The following is a 19,886-nucleotide window of genomic DNA, read 5'->3' as shown; positions in this document are numbered from 1 at the left end:
CAGACAGAGGATTTTACACTGGAGGGAATGCGAAAAGGACACAATAGGAGTGGGCAATATGTTAACCTTACCATGATAAATTACACCACGATATGCTTTTCTGAGTACATCATTGGTATCATCAGCCCTGCTAGATCGATTTATTGATCTTTTTTTTTTTAATGCTGAGTGATCATACACCATATGGTCAACAGTATGTGCTAACGTGTATAAAATCAAGCACATAGCCAGACAGTCTCCATAAACAAACAATGGGAGTAGAATGGATCACATTAAACAACTCTGTGGCTTTAAATATAGCACTTTTTGTAAAATGGAAGCAGTATACCACGCAAACTAACAGGCTGCTGGGTGTTTCAGTGCACAGCATGTAAAAATGGTCTATCCTGGCATCACTCACTACAGACTTGCAAACTGGCTTTGGAAGCAACACCAGCACAAGAACTATGTATCAGGAAATCCATGAAATGGGTTTCAATGGCTGAGCAGCTGCAAACAAGCCTAAGATCACTATGCAGAATGCCAAGCACATAGCGGAGTGCTGTAAAGCACATCGCCACTGGACTCTAGAGTCGTGGAAACATTTTGCTGGAGTGATGAATCACGCTTCACTGTCTGGCAGTCTGGTGGATAAATCTGGGTTTGGCAGATGCCAGGAGAACATGACCCACAGGGATGCATAATGCCAACAGTAAAGTTTGGGGGAGGAGGGATTATGAGCTGGGGCTGGGTAATGCTACAGCATACAAAGAAATTTTGCATACTTATATGCTTCCAACTTTGTGGCAACAGTTTGGGCCTTTCCTGTCCCAGCATGACTGAGCCCCTGTGCACAAAGTGAGCTCCATAAAGACATGGTTATACCAGTTTGGTGTAGAGGAACTCCAGTGACCTGCAAAGAGCCCTGACCTCAACCCCACTGAACACCTTTGTGATGAACTGGAACGCCGACTTCAAGCCAGGCCTTCTCGTCCAACATCAGGGCCTGGCTGCAGAAATGCTCTTTTGACTGAATGGGCATAACTGCCCACAGACACACTCCAAAATCTTGTGGAAGCTATTACAGTTGCCAAGGGGGTGCAACTTAATCTTAATGCTCATCGTTTTGGAATGAGATGTCCAATAAGCTCATACAGGTGTGATGGTCAAATGTCCACATACTTTTGGCCATATAGTGCTTATTAAAAAAGTATGCATCAACAAACAGTTCATCACATTGCCAGACTTTCCATCAGGGAACGCCTCCAAAACCTTAGCCACTGGTTGTATTATTACATTTTTGCCTTATTACCAACACACAATACAGTTGATACACAGTCGCAATTTGGGTGCTCCTGGTCAAATTCCATATTGTGTTGATGTTGTAAGTGAAAAGAAATCAATAGAGAACTTCTACACATTTTAACGCACAATTATTGTTTATTTGCTGGGAAAAACATAAAATATATGGTCTGTGCAAAAGTTTTGGCACATTTTATATGTAATATAAATATATAAATAAAAATTGTGCAATAAAACATGCAGAAAAATTACATCTTAAAGTTTGTTTGTGGGAAAGAACGTATTCAAACTGTTGCATAGCACAATTAAGTCTGTGTGCATGTGTGTGTGCTATCTAAGGAGGTTTCAGATATTGACCACAGACCACTTCACTTAAATATAGCATTGCAAATATAGTCTTCTTTCTTTCTCGCTAAGGCTGGCTTAACATGAAACTAAACTGCTTTTCAGCTGAATAATGGAAAGGGTCCCGCAACCCACTTGAAACTCAGCTGCAACACCTATAGCTATTCTAAACTTTGTGAAACAAGTTCCATGTAACAGCCAATCAAAACGCTGATAACACATCACGTGATCACATCAAATGATATCATTTCAATCGCTTGGTTTCACCGGATTTAACGCCTCCAAAAGCTCCCTCTCAGAATACAGGCTACCGCTGCCTGAGACGTTGTTTTACAATAGTTTTGAGAAAGTTTTGGCCTAAAATATGTTTTGTAAAACACATGCAGAATGGTATATGCAGGGCGTTGTGTGGCAAAAAAGTTTTGGAAAGTGAAAAAATGGCTATATTGGTGTTGTAGACATGGTGAGCCCTTGTTCCATTCATCACCACCACTGTAAAGAAAATCAGTAAGTCAGTAAGTTTCTCTATAATGAACCATTTAACACCAAACCACTCTGAATGACTTTGTTTACATCTCAACGATTGAATTACACAGACATTTTGAAAAATCTGCGGAATAGTAACAAATGGAATACATGTATATTGCATAGTCAATGGTTTTTTGCTATTGACAATATGGTTTTTATGGGCAGACACAGAGTAGCAATCCTTGCTTAACTCTAACCAAAGGGCTTTTGAGTTGCTGAGCGAGAGCAGGAAGTGTGGGTGAGTGCAGAAACACCACCTCTCACTCTGTCTGTGCCGTTCAGCCGTGAAAAGGTCATGCATGTTTTATATCACTGTGGCTCAGCAAGTCTACAGTACTGAGCCGCTCACTTTCTCACATACATACGTTTCAGAAGGTTCTCACCGTCAAACTGAGCGAGGTTGTTAGGATCTCCCAGCTCAGAGGTCACAGACAGAGACTGACGCACCTTCATGTTCGTTTCGCTGTAATAAATGACAAACAAACAACAACATGTTAAGACAAAGACCATGTTTACAACCAGTCATTTCATGTGTTTTGAGGATCCGGATTATTTCCCAATACTGTGATGGTGCCATCTTCTGCTGCTCTGCTGTGGTTTATTTGATTTTATTTTTTTGGTTTCAGCAATTTCCTTTCTATTTTTCCCTATTTTAAATTGCAGGGCTCACCAATGGCAGATCACATGGCCAGCAGATGTCCATCTCAATTACTGACTGCAGACATTTGCTACAATCTAACAACAGAGAGCCAGATTCACCAAACATACTGGCAGATTTACTGGGACATTAAACACAAAAAGCTTGGCGGTGACACATTTGCTCATGCATAAACAAAGAGTGCATTTACATGTACTTAATAATCCGATAACTGCAGAAAATTAGATTTTGTCAGTAATCCGATCAACCCGTTTACATGCTTTCGAGTAATCAGATAATGGAGAAACTCTGGGTTTACATGAGTCGGGCAGTAATCAGATTTCTGCTTTACAACCGGCCAATAAACTCACAGAAGAAGGCATGACGTAAACGTAACGTAAATCTCAAACTTCATGCCGCTGTTTTTTTTTTAAACATCGCGCCACTTTTCAAACATATACTCATGGCTGCAAGAAATATATGATTCTGATCCTAGTACACAAAATCAGTGGGAAAAGGATTTGGTAACTGAAGCTGAGTCGGTGGATTGGGAGGTGGCTTAGAGAAAAATCTTTAAGGCATCAAAAAATCCTAATCACCAACTGATTCACTTTAAGCTCTCTCATAGGACATACTGGACACCACTATCAAGATTTCATGCCAAACTGACGTCAAATCCTAACTGTGAGTTGTGCTCTTTAGGGTACCTGGTTCTTTGAAACATATGGTTTGGGACTGTCCAGGGGTCTATTCATTTTGGAAGAGGGTGACTTCTATACTTTCTAAACTTATAGGAAAGGACATTCCCCTTCAACGAATTTTTTGGCGTCTTAATGACGATTCACAACTACAGCTCAATGAGAAACAGAGGAAAATTACGTTTGCTGGTTTGACCGCAGCAAAAAAACTGATAGTTCAGCGTTGGAAGCCCCCTTATATGTTGAACAGTATAAAGTGGTTATTTTATTTTCATGATATAGTTATGATGGAGCTTTCTACTGCTAGAATTCACAATGCTAAGACTCCAACAATCCAAATATGGGAAAATCTGGCTAGTAACATTAGTGAATTACTTAATGCATGAGTAAAGGGTTTGAAAATGGTAAATTAGGGATATAGAGTAACTTATACTATAATGCACGCAAAGACAGGACAGCAGATTATTCTCTTTGTTTTCACTCTGTTAACTCCAGCAAAATTTATTTATTTATTTGTTTAATTTTTTTTTCAATATGTTAGCAAGGGCATGCATGCATACAAGTGCATATATCTATGTATATGGACGCATATACTAAGCTATTGTACATTTATGGTGTTTATCTTTTGTTTCTGTGTTAATTGTGTCGGTTTTCCAACTGGTGGTGGGTGGATGGGAAGTTGGGGGGCGCCACTTTACCTGAAACTATGAACATACATCATCTAGAAGATGAAGAATATTTAACTCCTTCATTTCGCATTTGGTTTCAGTGCCACTGCAAGTGTTTTGCTGCGTCTCGCGACATCCACCGTCTGATCTCACGCATGCGCAGACTGAGAAATCCGAAAGAAATCAGAGTAAGAGTTTACATGCACTGAGGAATCTGATTACTGAGCTAAAATCCAGCTCTCTTTATCAGATTTCTTAATCGGATTTCTAGATTGGAGTATGGTGTTTACATGACCATTTGAGTAACCGGATAACTGCAGAAATCCAATTATGATCGGATTATTGAGTGCATTAGAGATTACCACTTGTGTTTACTGCTTGAGTGATATGAGGCCTGTCTGTGCTTTTCCTTCAATTACATGAGCCGGTAGCAACTCAACACAACACAATCCCGCAAACAAAACCTCTGATGGTTATTTTCACCAGTAAACCTTTTAACTGCTGTTGTGGGAGAACATGAGAAGGAAGAAGACTTGTTTGAGCAGGATTTAAGATCGGCAGATTTAACTGATTCTAATTACATGCTTGAATTGATTTTGAATTCAGTTTTATCTTTTAATCCTATTTTTCAATTTACAAAGGAATTCAATTTAAGCATGAACATTAAATTTAATTCAAATGTAAAAAATTACATTTTATTTTTAAAATTTGATTCATAAGATGAAGAAAAATAGGAATTAAGAGCTAAAAGGGTTTGGCACAGTAATCAAAATTTCAGCCTGTCAACTTAATTTTTAATTGTGTGGGAAAAAAAATGACACTAGACTTTAATTCACATTAGTAAAAATTGTTAGTGTAATTATAATGAATTTGAAAAAGGCCGAAACTCTACCAACGAGAAATTAAATATTTTGTGCCAAAATATAATTTTGATTAAAAGTGGAATTACATAGGGTTTTATTATAAATATCAACTATAATTCAAATATCAATTTTTATAGACTTCATTTTTGTCTAGTATCAATAATGTCTAATAAAGAAAAGCTTTGTTTCTTGATTAAAAGTTAAAAGAATCTTTACCAAACAGTTTACTAAGAATTTTGGATTTGTATTGCTTCCTTACTTCCTCTTCTTCCATACCAATGCTGGCAGCCAACCGGAGCTTCACATGGCATGGGTCTTTAATATGTATGGGCTCATTTACATGTGGATTTTGATTGGCTCTTGCCAATACTGCTGAGCACATTATCTACTTTATCTCCTGATTTTTCTGAGAGTGTATAAGCACTTTGTAAATTACAGAAACCAATCACAGCTATACATTGAATTGCTCGGTTTCCTGTTGGAGTTTTAACTTTTCCAGGTCTCTGTAGCTGATTCCTAAAGCCAATGAAGCTAAAAGTCCCTTTTGTAGCTCAGATGGTGATTAATGAGGGAGCTTAACTAAACCAAGGACAGTGCTGTTTATTAGAGCGAGGCGTACTCTGAGAAATCAGGCTACCTGCTGAAGCTGAACTTGAACTGATGTTCTTCTTCATATGCAGTGTAACAGGAGTGCTGTGACTGTATGACTTGTAATAAACATAATATAATTACAAGACTATGCTAATAAAATCACCCCCGATTCCTGCTCTTCATCTATGACAAACACCCATGTGACAAAGTCACACCCACAACACACCATAAGGCTAAGAGTATGTGGACATAACAACCTCCACTCTTCTGAGAAGGCTTTCCACAAGATTTTTTAAGTGAGTCTGTGAAAAACTGTGACTATTAGGTCAAAAGAGCATCCCAAAAGGTGTTCGGTGGGGTTCAGGTCAGGGCTCACTTTGTGCACAGGGACATAGGGTCTTCCCCCTTGTCTAAAACATCTTTGTATGCTGTAGCACTAACACTACCCTTCACTGGAATTAAGTGGTCCACACCCTGAAAAACAGCCCCAGCTCATTATCCCTCCTCCATCAAACTTTACTGTTGGCACTATGTGTTCTGGTATGTGACATTCCCCTGGTATCCACCAAACCCAGATTCATCCATCAGACTGCCAGATAGGATACAGCAGTGGTGTCCAGTGGTGCAAGTTTTACACGCCTCCAGCCGACACTTGGCATTGCGCATAGTGATCTTAGGTACACCGATCAGGCATAACATTATGACCTTGTTTCTACGCTCACTGTCCATTTTATCAGCTCCACTTACTATATAGGTGCACTTTGTAGCTCTACAATTACAGACTGTAGTCCATCTGCTTCTCTGCATACTTTGTTTAAGTCTGTAAAAAGTGATGCAACAGAGGATAGGCAATTTTACGTGCTACATGCTTCAGCACTCGGCAGTCCTACTCTGTGAGTCTGCGTGGTTTACCACTTCGTGGCTGAGCTGCTGTTGCTCTTAGACACTTCTATTTCACAATAACAACACTTATAGTTCACAGGAGCAGATCTAGCAGGACAGAAATTTCACAAACTGACTTGTCGCAAAGGTGGCATCTATGACAGTGCAATGTTTAAAGTCACTGAGCTCTTCAGTACGAACCTTTCTACTGCTAATGCTTAAGTAGACTGCGTGGCTATGTGCTTGATTTTATATATCTGTTAGCAGTGGGTGTGACATCTGAACCTGGACACCAGAACTCAATAATTAGGAGTGTCCACATACTTTTGGCCATATAGTGTACAATACACAGCATCTTAATGCATGACAGCAATGACTAATGCAGGAGGATAATTATTCTAAACAGCTGCCTTCTTTTCAACATCGTTGTAAAGCTGGAGTAAGGGAATGAACAGTGGGATGCACAATTGTGATTTTCTTTTTAATAGAACACAGCAGGCATTTGGTTTTGCGTGTAAGATGATTCACATTTGCTATCTAATTTCTGAATTCAATCTGATTAACCAGAGATGTGTTTGTTTTACACCAAGAGTAAATGCATGTGGTAAAATATTATCAGGTCACAAATCCAGATACAAGTCACATGAAACGACCAGGTGTAAACTGGGTCAAACTCATTTTCAGTGGTGTTTTCATCAAACAAATGAAGAACAGAGCAAAATTCTTACCCATCCAGTTCTGCCGTCTCAATGTAACACAAGCCATGAGGTTCGCTGCTGGACAACAGGAGCAGGTCAGCCTACAAAACACATACACAAAGACATTTTCTGATCACTGTTCACTGTCCATATATTTGTAGGCACCTGCTAGTCCAACTTTTCTTCTGAAATCAAGGGTATTAATAAGGAGTTTGTACCCTCCTTGCCTCAGTAACAGCCTCAACTCTTATGGGAAGGACTTTACACTCGATTTGATTGCATTCAGCTACAAGAGCATTATTGAGGTCAGGTACTTATCTCAAAGGTTTTGGACTCCATACCTCCAGTTCCACTGCTCCACAACCCAGGGTTTTATACCTCTCTAGCTAACAACTAATTTAACCCCTCTTTTTACACTGGGGCTACAAGGCCAATGGGGCTAACAGAGACACATAACAAATTTATTTTAGAGTCCTTAAGAAGTCAATGTTATTAAGTTAGGTGATGTCAAATTAGAGGCAAAATTTAAGGTAAGTCCATGTTGATTTAGGCTATGCTAACTGAGCTACATTGGCCTCGTAGGCCCAGTGAAAATAAAAAACTTCAGGGGCCCAACGTAGTAGTAAGTAGTATGTGGTACTATTCATACACTTATATTAGGGCTGCCAAAGTAAACACCACTGTAATAATAGCTGAAGCCCAGCTGCAGTGCTGTTTGTTGCTATAATGGGATCCATGACTGTAGCCTCTCTTTGACAGAGTTTTAATGACTTTTTAAAGCAATACCTTCAGCACCTTCAGCAGGCTACACTGGACAATGCTCAGAGGAGAATTATAGATAAATCAACGAGCAGCAGTGATTAAGGCTATGCTAATCGTTAAATATAAGCTTCAAGGACTTGTTAGCTAGCTCCAGTGCACAACAAGCTTCAGACACCAAACATGTCTTCCTGATCAACTACAACTGAAGTGAATTCATTCTTTGGCCAATCTGTCACTTTAACGGTCACTAATAACGTTAGATGTATGACTAATAAAACAATATAGATGTTGTCTTTATGAATGAGAGGAGGAAGACTTACTGCCACAAACTGGTTGTTCTCCAGCTTGATGATGTCACCCACTCTCACATTCATCCACTTCTCCTTCTGTAGACTGCAGCAGGGAGAGAGAAAGAAACAGAGAACGACAAAATCTTAATTAGATATAATGATACACATAACAAAACATGTAGTAAGGAAGTGACTGCACAGTTAGGTAATGGATGATGAGCAGGCTAACTGATGGAAGGCCTGTGTGATACTCACATGCCATTGATGAGCACCTGAGACTGGCGGTTATTCACCTGGTTGTCACTCTTGTGACGGAACTACAGCAGAGACAGACAGATGTAAATATTCTTTACATGTATCTTTGCATGTTTTACTTATACATATACATATATTTAGGCTGTCAAAGTTAATATGTAAATAGTGTGTTGACACAATAAACTGGATAAATTAATGAGCAGCAAACTAACAAAAGCAAGTATGAAGTGGATCTCCAGTTCCCCTCGAGAACCTCCACTGTAGCATGTTGTATAATGGAGGAGCAAAACCACTGACTGTTTATATGATATATATGATAAATACACTCATTGATTGGAACATGCAGCCACTGTTGCTCTCACTGGATGAAAACTGGAATCTGTATTCACTTTATGGATGTGATTTTCATGGACAGGTTCACATGAACCCTATGTTCAAATACATTTAGATGAAGTGTACACCGACCAGCCACTTCATTAAGTACACCTCGTTGTTTCTACATTTACTGTCCATTTTATCAGCTCCACTTTCCATATAGGTGCACTTTGTAGTTCTGCAATTACAGACTATAGTCCATTTGATTCTCTGCATACTTTGTTAGCCCCCTTGTAACCTGTTCTTCAGTGGTCAGGATCCCCACAGGACCACCACAGAAGGGGCATAATTTGGTGGTGGATCATTCTCAGCACTGCAGTGACATTGACATGGGGGTGGCGTGTTAATGTGTGTTGCGTACAAGTGGATCAGACACAGCAGTGCTGAGATAGTAGCTCATCTGTTGCTGCACAGCTTGTGTTGGTCGTCCTCTAGTCCTTCATCCGTGGTCACAGGACGCTTCCCACAGGGCGCTTCTGAATGGATATTTTTTGGTTGGTGAACTATTCTCAATCCAGCAGTGACACTGAGGTGTCTGATCCACTCATACCAGCGCAACACACACTAGTACACCACTGCGATGTCAGTGTCACTGCAGTGCTGAGAATGATCAACCACCCAAATACTACATGCTCTGTGAGGGTCCATGGGGGTCCTGACCACTGAAGAACAGGATAAAAGGGGGCTAACAAAGTATGCATATAAACAGATGGACTACAGTCTGTAACTGTAGGACTACTATATGGTAAGTGGAGCTGAAAATGGACAAAGAGTGTAGATTCAAGGAGGTGTGCTTAATGCAGTGGCCAGTCGGTGTATTTTGTCCATTTAGTTACAACAAAACGCCCTGTGTAGTTATGTTGTGTAAGTGAGAGAGAGAAAAGAGACACTCACATAGTCATCAGTGGCATCTTTGACTGCAGTGATGCTCAGCACCAGTACTAAAGGCACTATGGTGGTGAACCAGGACAAAGAGGAAATCTGAGGAATCAACTGAGAGAGAGAGAGTAGTTGAGTTCCCAAGCAGAACAGAAAGACCCAGAGGAAGGGGGGGTTTGGTTCAGCCAAAAAAATTGAACTGAAACAATTTCTCTAGAACTGACTACACCTCAAATATAGTCAGTTCTACCCATCCAGAGAGAGTGAGGACAATCAAGCTCTCTTAAACATCCAGCCACAGATGGCTGCGGCATCGCCGGACACTCAGCAAGGAAATTAGTATATAGGACAACGTACTCCTGCAGACAGTGTCCTTGCCTGTTCTGCTCTGCGTGGTGTAAGATAATGCCGCCACTAGCACTAGCACTGTCTCGTCTCACCTACCTAACCCCATCTGCCGCTCTCCTGTTACATAACATCTAGCTCTGGGCATGAGGGCTGGAGTCTGGGCCTGTCTGCATCAATTTAATTCCACTGTTACAATCAATAACAAGATGCTAGCCTGTTATTTACCACCAGCTGACATACAGAGTAATAACTCATTTGAGGCATATTCACACAGAGTCTGCACGTCAAGTTTTCAAAACAAACACCAAACTGTCATTCGCATATCATTAGCATGACTGAAAAGCACCCACCACCCACACACACCCCAGAAAAAACCCACAGAAGCACGTAGATATGTGGCGTGTGTGGAAAGAACACATTACATGCGGTACAAATAAACATTAACTACTGCAAAGGAAAAGCAGTTTAGTTCGCTAAAGGTAGCAGTTGTAGCTAGCTCATGTTATTGAATGTACTCCGGACATTAAAAGAGCACAGACTAGAGGAATCTGGGGGCGGGTTTTAAAGGGGGCGTACCCTTGTTTCAACACAAATCAGCTCAAAAACTTTTTGATGTTGTCTCCAGACGTGTTTACGAGATCACAACTAGCCCTGTGAGACTACAGCTTCATTTACCCTCGACTCCTTTATTTACATTTCTAAAAATGACATTTTAACAATAAGCAAACATATAAGTTGTGATACCTGCAGTATGAGAAGAAACAGGAAGTAGGTGTTGGCAACTTCCTGGAACTGCTCAAACAGGTTGACTGGCAGGAAGGTGATGATGTTATACTTTGAGGTCATGATGCAGTTATTCTGATGAGACAGAGAGGGGGAGACATAGCTGATTACATCGTCGTGTACACAGAGTAAAATATTAAGTGTTATATTAAACACTCAGTAAAGTCAGAATAAAAAAAAAAAACAAGACAAATATTGCTTAGCAACCACTGAACTGTGACAACTGTGTGGGTGTGGTTCTAATATTCTAATAACTAATGGACAACCTACAGTCCAACACTCTCAGCTAATATTGTTTCCTAGGGTAGCTTTTGCTTGGTTGTTAGCTTATGTTAAGAAATTTTCTCTAACTTGAACGGAGAGACAATGCGAAATGCATATTTTCGTTAAAGCTATGTGCGCGGGACAAACCACATCAGCCTTGTGGCTGGTGAGGGTAATGCACTAGCTAAGAATAGGACTGTCCAGCTTATATCAAAAGAGGAGAATCTGGGTGAAATACACCAGTCATTCATTGAACACTGGAATCTTATTCACTGGGCATACACTGTACTTGTATATTGTGTGCACACATGATATACAAGATTAACCTAACTAGAAGGAAAACATGGTTTTGGGTTTCCTGGGGCTTTAAATGGTGCTTATCGGATGACATTCTTAGGGTCTGGGAAAGTATATAAAGTATATGGATGCTCACTGACCACTACTAGAATACTAGAAACCCCTCCTTTGTAGCTCCACCGTGCTGGTGTGCAATTAAAGACTCACAGTCTGATGCACAGTCTTTGTTAGCCATCTTCATCAATGGTCAGTTTCTGACCACAGAGCCACCCTTAGCTGGTTATTTTGGGTCGTCCAAACAGCGGTTCTGTGGTCAGAAACTGACCAATTATGATTATTGGCCAGTGAGTGGCAGTACAAAGTAGGGTTTTCCAACAAGTAAGCTTGTTTCTGTGTTTGTGTATGACTTTCTTACCGCATACTGGAACTTCTCGTTGTACTCCCTGTCATTGGCTCGGACCCTCCTTTCCTCTTCTGCAGAAGAACAGAATCAGAAAAGAGCATTATAAAAGGATGTGTCCTGCAGTCTGGTTGGGTGAGCCATTATAAAATTGTCAGTATGCACGCATCAACTGTGTAATGTCCCTGGATGAAAGTTAGTATGAAAGTAAAAAGTTATGCCATTTGTGGAATAGACCTCTGAAGGCGTGTTGTCAGTATATATATATATATATATATATATATATATACACATTTGTTATTTTTCTTGGTGAGTACAGATGGCTTGATACCATTTTTTCAATACCGATAATGAAACCTAGAGTATCTTTAAAAATCGTTAAGCTTTAAAATGAGCTATTTTTGATTTTAACTTCTTTAAAATTCACTGATGGAGGGTTAATAGCAGGGTGTTATAAGCAGAGGTGGAAAGTAACGAGTTACATTTACCCTTAAATTGTTCCCTGTAACAGTACTTTTTGGAGTATAATTAAATTGTTGTACTTTTACTTTTTCTTGAGTTAAATACTTTTACTTTATTACTTTAATTTTTAACAATGTTACACAGTAAAAACAGAGTGTATAAGTTCATAAATCATTTAGAATTAGAAGCACTGTCACTAAAATGATATTACTAGTTGAGTAATCTACCTGTAATTTTGACTTTTTTTAAATATAGACTTAATCTAGTAAAGCAGAATCTTTCAGACATTCTAATTAATTGGAAACAGAAAAACTAGTAAACTTTGTTCCTTACAGTCTGTCTGTAGCCAAGTCCAAGTTATTTTAGACTATGATTACAGACATATGAAAAAGTAACTTGATTACTTTTAGATTAATTTAGACTATTTAGATTATTGGAACTACTTACTTACTCTTACTTGAGTAATTTCATTTTATTTAGCTTTTACTTGTACTCATGTAAATTATCACTACAGAAACAGTACTTTTATTTAAGTAGGGATTTTCAGTACTCTTTCCATCCATGTTATAAGGCAAAATGGTGCCGAAAGAATATGTATTTTTTGGATCTACCACTATTTTATCATTATCAACAAAACATGTAAGAGCTCAGTAGGTGTGTAGGTTCACGGTAAAATAAAATGCCTGTATTTATGGATATTTGTGTATATTTGTAGACATGGTGACCCACGTTTTTTTCACCACTGTAAAGGAACCAGAGATGGTAAGTTTCTCTACAAGGAATAAACCACTCTGAATGACTGTTTACATCTTAACCACTGAATTACATGGACATTTTGAAAAATTGGTGCTTTATTAAGCCTCTACAACACCTACATACCCAACAAAACCAAAAGCAAAGATTTGCGCCTCCTTCATCTGACAGCTAACACTGTCTGGCAGTGTCCTGCCTGTGGAGGGGCTACTGAACGATTGGTTTGGACTATTTTCCAGCAAGGCCAATACAGGCAGACGAGAGTGAATAAGAGGCTATTAGCCTGGACATCAAGATCAATGACACGGATGGTCCAGTGTCTGGTTAATGAAGTGTGATGTGCAATTAGGTGTAACTTGTCTGCCGGTTTGTGTAAATGATGTGTTTCTTTCAAGAAGCCTTTACTGAGAGATAAACAGACAAAAAAGAAGAAAACAAAAAAAAGAAACTTCTGGTTTCCTCAGAATAATGGACTGACCACCCCAGAGTCCAGGCCTCATCATCACTGAATGTGTTTGGGATGACTTGGATCATGGATCTAAGACTGAACTTAGCAGGTGTGGAAAAATATCCATGCAGATTTCTTCGAAAAACTGAAAGCAGGTGTCCAGGAAAGAATGGAAGCCGCAATAAAGGTAAAGAGTGGACACACTCAATACTGAAAATATGACATCATATGTAGTTGTTGCATAACTTGTACCATTTTGACTGGAAGTTAAATAAAAGAAGAGTGGCCTCTGAGTTTAGCACAGCACTGCACACCATCGCTCTTAACAACAAAGAAAAGAATATAAAAAGTAAATCATTTTCTGTACCAGGGGACCGGGTCTCAGGTCATGACTGACATCCTCAGACATACAGTTCCTGCCCCTTTACATCAAAACCCAAGTGACCCTGCTGAAAAAGAAACTACAGCTTTGCACAATGGACGATCAGCATGACTAAGCCGCCCCCACGGCCGGTTTCAGATGGAAGAGCTGCGGTCGGTTGCTATGCTTACATGCACCTGTGAAAGTGAAGAAATGGCTCACTGTGCTGTGTACAGTATGGCATGATTCATATATGTACACTGAGGTAGACAACAGCATGGTTAGACGGAAAACAACATTGGCTGCTTTCACTTCTGTTGTGAACAGGTTACCGGGAACACTTTCAGATTCTCCGCTCCTGCTCTTTTCCTCTAAAACTACCTTCTACGCTCTCGCACAACATCTACACACCCCAACCGGTCATTTTATTTTGATGGAACAATGGAGATGCCTTGTAGATGTCGACTTTGTCTTTAACATTCATCTACATGTCTACTAAATTCACCTTAAAGGAGATTTCTGGCCTAAAACTAGCATTTTGCTACCGTCACGCGAAAACCTTGCATCTCTATTTAATGACGCTTTATTTTGATTGGTCCTTTTTAGATGAAACAAACACTCAATGGATTCTCAGTAACATGTCAAAACATTCGAAGGTTAGGGTTAGGAAATGGGTTGAGGTTAAGGTTAGGGGGGTTAGGATTAGGGCCAGGGTGAGGGTTAGGTTTTGGTAAGGTTGGGTAAGGTCAGGTTTTGCGTAATGGAAGTAACATATTAACAACACATCTACTTAATGTAAGTAATGTATCAACAGAACATCTGCAAGATATTTACTTCAGTGTATTCAGATGCTTCACTGCTGTTACTTCACTAATATGCTGTTGATGTGTTACTGATACTCTGTTGAGTTTATTAATCATCACAAAGGACCACTCCAAACAAAGTGTTACCCTCCATTTTTGTTTTTTATTTTTTGAATAATCCGAAAACTCCAGTTAGACTTTACGTTTTGTTAAAAAGGTCCAAAATTATGTGGAAAAAAAGTCTGACATACATTAAGAGTCATGTATTTTTTCCCTCTCTTTTACAGCTGCCTTTTTGGAGACATAAGCTTCTTATGACTTAATGTTGTTTGTCATGTAATGTAGTGTTCTGCAGCACAGCATTGCAGCCCTCAGCCTCAACAGTTTGACAGAATTCACATTTTTATATCCTTTTTGTCTTTTCATCCAGCGATGTTCTCTCACCACAATACCCAGCATGCATTACACAAATATGTTATACAACCATAGATATGATATTTGGCTTCCTAGCAGCACCATTAGCTATCTAGCTTCCTTCTGCATTAGGCAGGTAGTGGGAAAAAATGACATTTTCGAACAGCCTGCCCACATATATGCGCTCTAAAGCGTTTGTAGTTTTTCAAAAGTTCCTCCCACCTTCAAGATACATTATCAGGCAGGGGTTTTTCTAGCCTTTAATCTAAAAAGGCTCACTCTAAAGATTATGATACCACTATAGAAGGCAAGTAGGCATATTTACAAGAGATGAAGCACTAATAATATAAATAGAATATATATTTTTGGCCAGAGCATCCCTTTAAACTCTCTCTCTGAATCTGCAGGTTATGTGTGATAATTACTGTAGAGTGATTTTAATCCTGTATGAATCTGCAGTGTGTGTAGTTTTTACAGTCTGACAGTAATAATTGTGGAGTGATTTTAATCCAGTATGAATCTGCAGTGTGTGTAGTTTTACAGTCTGACAGTAATAATTATGGAGTGATTATAATCCAGTATGAATCTGCAGTGTGTGTAGTTTTACAGTCTGACAGTAATAACTGTGGAGTGATTTTAATCCTGTATGAATCTGCAGTGTGTGTAGTTTTTACAGTCTGACAGTAATAATTGTGGAGTGATTTTAATCCAGTATGAATCTGCAGTGTGTGTAGTTTTACAGTCTGACAGTAATAATTATGGAGTGATTATAATCCAGTATGAATCTGCAGTGTGTGTAGTTTTACAGTCTGACAGTAATAACTGTGGAGTGATTTTAATCCAGTATGAATCTGCAGTGTGTGTAGTTTTACAGTCTGACTAATAATTGTGGAGCGATTTTAATCCAGTATGAATCTGCAGTGTGTGTAGTTTTACAGTCTGACAGTAATAATTGTGGAGTGATTTTAATCCAGTATGAATCTGCAGTGTGTGTAGTTTTACAGTCTGACAGTAATAATTGTGGAGTGATTTTAATCCAGTATGAATCTGCAGTGTGTGTAGTTTTACAGTCTGACAGTAATAATTATGGAGTGATTATAATCCAGTATGAATCTGCAGTGTGTGTAGTTTTACAGTCTGACAGTAATAACTGTGGAGTGATTTTAATCCAGTATGAATCTGCAGTGTGTGTAGTTTTACAGTCTGACTAATAATTGTGGAGCGATTTTAATCCAGTATGAATCTGCAGTGTGTGTAGTAATACCTGTGGGTTTTTTAAAATCATAATTAACAATCATTGGTTTCCTGAATATTGGCGTATTTTATTGTGTTATATTGTGACACCGTTTTTTTCTAACAACATCCCTTGTGTGAAAATCAGTGTGACTCACTGCCAATCATGGCCTACTGATTTATTTTACAACTGTCAGAAACTACACCAACAAATCTGCATGAATAGGGAACATGACTCTAACGTGTTCTCAATATTAATGAATGCATTTAAATGATGAAGACAGGGTAGTAGGTCTAGCTGACATTGGACAAAATGGGAAACTGACATATTGAGACAAAACTGTTTACTAAACCAGTGGCAAATTTTGTTTTTCAAGCAGGGAATTATGTTCTAGAGCAGATGCTTTCCAGAAGCCACTTCGTCTGGAGTCTGGCTCCATTTCTGCGTGGCAGTCTGCCAGTTGAGAAGCAAATTTAAAACAATCACAAACTAGCCTGGCAGACAAACAGGCTGTGTCTGGCTCTCCTAGGCAGTGTGCATCTGTTCCTGTGCTCTCATTTCCACCATGCAGTAATACTGGCTTTCCTGCTGAGGAACAAGGAGACCAATCTGGTCATCTGAAGTACTGCTGAAGCTGGTTGATTAGTTTACCAGAGAAAGTTTTGTTATTTAAATGATTGGTGGATTGGTGTGAGATTGGAGATTTTAATCCGGTTAAAGTCTACCCACACACTAACTAAGTGTGGAGTGATTTTTTATCCAGTATGAATCTGCAGTGTGTGTAGTTTTACAGTCTGACGGTAATAATTGTGGAGCGATTTTAATCCAGTATGAATCTGCAGTGTGTGTAGTTTTACAGTCTGACAGTAATAATTGTGGAGCGATTTTAATCCAGCATGAATCTGCAGTGTGTGTAGTTTTACAGTCTGTCAATAATAATTGTGGTGTGATTTTAATCCAGTATGAATCTGCAGTGTGTGTAGTTTTACAGTCTGACAGTAATAATTGTGGAGCGATTTTAATCCAGTATGAATCTGCAGTGTGTGTAGTTTTACAGTCTGACAGTAATAATTGTGGAGCGATTTTAATCCAGTATGAATCTGCAGTGTGTGTAGTTTTACAGTCTGACAGTAATAATTGTGGAGCGATTTTAATCCAGCATGAATTTGCAGTGTGTGTAGTTTTACAGTCTGACCGTAATAATTGTGGAGTGATTTTAATCCAGTATGAATCTGCAGTGTGTGTAGTTTTTACAGTGACAGTAATAATTGTGGAGTGATTTTAATCCAGCATGAATCTGCAGTGTGTGTAGTTTTACAGTCTGACAGTAATAATTGTGGAGTGATTTTAATCCAGTATGAATCTGCAGTGTGTGTAGTTTTACAGTCTGACGGTAATAATTGTGGAGTGATTTTAATCCAGTATGAATCTGCAGTGTGTGTAGTTTTGCAGTCTGACGGTAATAATTGTGGAGTGGTTTTAATCCAGTATGAATCTGCAGTGTGTGTAGTTTTTACAGTCACAAAACATAGATAGCATTTCCCGCACAAATCGTCCAGTCAAATTCCTTACAGATTACATTACACAACCTCCTCTAGTACAACTAACCCAGCTCCAATAGTGCTTATGTCAGAGAAACGTGCCAGAGCAAAGCCCTGAAGAGCCAAGGGTTGACTGAGCATTACTGATGAGTTAAGCCAACCCAAATCTGGCTCACAGTAATTTTAACCCAGTATGAATCTGCCATGTCTGTAGTTTTTACACATCTGCAGAGTAATAGATCAAGAGCAAATTACCTTATTTGATAGTAGTCCTGTATGAATTGACACCACAGTAATGTAATAACAAAATTCTGTAGTAAAAAACACCTCCTCCTTTTTTGCTTATTTTGTGATTTGACTGCTAAAACTGAGCTGAATTAGCCCCAAGTCCTTAATCCTCAAGAGCCGTCACCCCACACTGAAATGGGATATAAAGTCTCCTCGTCCAGTGTCACATTTTTTGTTTCTACTTGTCATTTAGCCACACAGTATGTTCTTATTCTGAGGCATGGAGCCAGAACTTCCATGTGATGAACTTTTAATCCAAGCTATGTGGAATAATTTGGGCAAATTACACAGATTCTTTATCTCGTACGAAATGGCCATTCAAATCAAGCATAGACTACATTGTCAGTTCTATGCTAAACCTAATCCAGCTCCAATAGCGCTTTAGATGCACTCATTTGTAGACAGTGGTTTTGTGTGGATTTCCTCCTCCATTTATAAATGCTGTTTCAGCTTTACACCTGTGATTAATACTGGCCTTAAATTCACTTCATTGCTCCCACTTATTTCCACAGTAGAGAACAAGAAACGCTGATTGCCTTCATACGCGCATGGGCAAGCTAGAGGGCGGACAGCCTTCCCTCTGTGCTGCTGTAATATTGATGAGGGTCTTAAAAAAAAGAACAGACTGACCTGATTGCGCCTCGCATGAGGGAGGAAGACAGAACATGAAGACCACACGCATACTGGTGCTCCAGAAAGCACTCAAATTTAAAGTGATGGTTTGGTCCAAAATCAAATTTATAGAATTTTACCTTCCAATTAATCGTGACATTCTCAAGTTTGCATCTGTAGTTTTGTTCTGGAGCTAAGAGGCTAATGTAGCTAACAAGTAGTGAAAGTTTACAGGTTAGCATAGATTAGCAAACTGCATGACTAAATCATCACGCATTGGCCTTAAAAGACCTTGCTGAAGTATGTTCCATAATAACAGTATGAATCCATATTTGAAGCATTAAATATACAAATTAGACTGGAGCTATATTGTCATCCAAACCACTTTGAGTTTAGAACTGTGTCTGATCCACTCGCACCAGCGCAACACACACCACAACGTCACCTACCACCCAAATAATGCAATTGCTATATTTATTATGCAAATAATCTAGGAGTGTAATTTCTCAGTTTAAAGACGTGGAAAACACCCTTCTGATGACATATCTTGAAGGTGGGAGGACGTTTTAGAAAACTACAGGTGCTTTAGGATAAAGTTTTGAGGGCAGGCCATTTGAAAGTTTTCCCCCCACTGCCTGGCTAATGCAGAAGTAAGCCAGATAGCTAATGCTTCTGCTACGAAGCTGAATAACACACCTGTAATTCCCAGTGGTTGTATGACATATTTGCATAATACACGCAAGGTATTGTAGTAAGAGAACATTAACACAACAAGGATATGAAATCGTGAATTCCGTCATATTGATGAGACTGAGGGACGCAATGTTGCCCTACAGAATAGTAAACAACATGAAAAAAGACGCTAAATGCTAGTGTTATGCTTTTTAACAGCCTGAAGCAACAAGGCTAACAGCTTCCGCACAAACCAGAACAAACCAGTCTTTACCTACTGTTGAAAGTATGTCTGGATGCCAGCAGGTGCAAAAACCACAACTGTGAACGTATTTACAACAATGACCAAGGGCTGCACTTGCACCAAAGCGGTGCATCAGAAAAAGGTCAAACTCATGCATAAACACGGCCCAAAGCAGCCTCCACTTTGTGAAGGTTGACTTCCTCACACCTC

At 39.3% G+C, this 19,886-nt stretch overlaps 1 protein-coding gene across 1 annotated transcript in view; it reads right to left on the bottom strand.

The window, feature by feature from the left end:
* Positions 1 to 19,886, bottom strand: part of atp8b2 (ATPase phospholipid transporting 8B2) — a 75,424-nt gene that overhangs the window by 44,158 nt on the left and 11,380 nt on the right. The window contains exons 2-8 of the mRNA XM_036594152.1: positions 11,860 to 11,918; positions 10,845 to 10,958; positions 9,768 to 9,866; positions 8,499 to 8,560; positions 8,274 to 8,346; positions 7,222 to 7,292; positions 2,538 to 2,617 (exon numbers count right to left, since the gene is read on the bottom strand). Of these exons, the coding sequence (XP_036450045.1) occupies positions 2,538 to 2,617; positions 7,222 to 7,292; positions 8,274 to 8,346; positions 8,499 to 8,560; positions 9,768 to 9,866; positions 10,845 to 10,958; positions 11,860 to 11,918 (558 nt within the window). The remainder of the gene's footprint in view (positions 1 to 2,537; positions 2,618 to 7,221; positions 7,293 to 8,273; positions 8,347 to 8,498; positions 8,561 to 9,767; positions 9,867 to 10,844; positions 10,959 to 11,859; positions 11,919 to 19,886) is intronic.

Source organism: Colossoma macropomum, unplaced genomic scaffold (assembly GCF_904425465.1).
Source record: "Colossoma macropomum unplaced genomic scaffold, Colossoma_macropomum, whole genome shotgun sequence".
NCBI classification, from domain to species: domain Eukaryota; kingdom Metazoa; phylum Chordata; class Actinopteri; order Characiformes; family Serrasalmidae; genus Colossoma; species Colossoma macropomum.
Note: the sequence above shows the minus strand (reverse complement) of the source record. Positions and strands in the feature narration are given on the sequence as shown.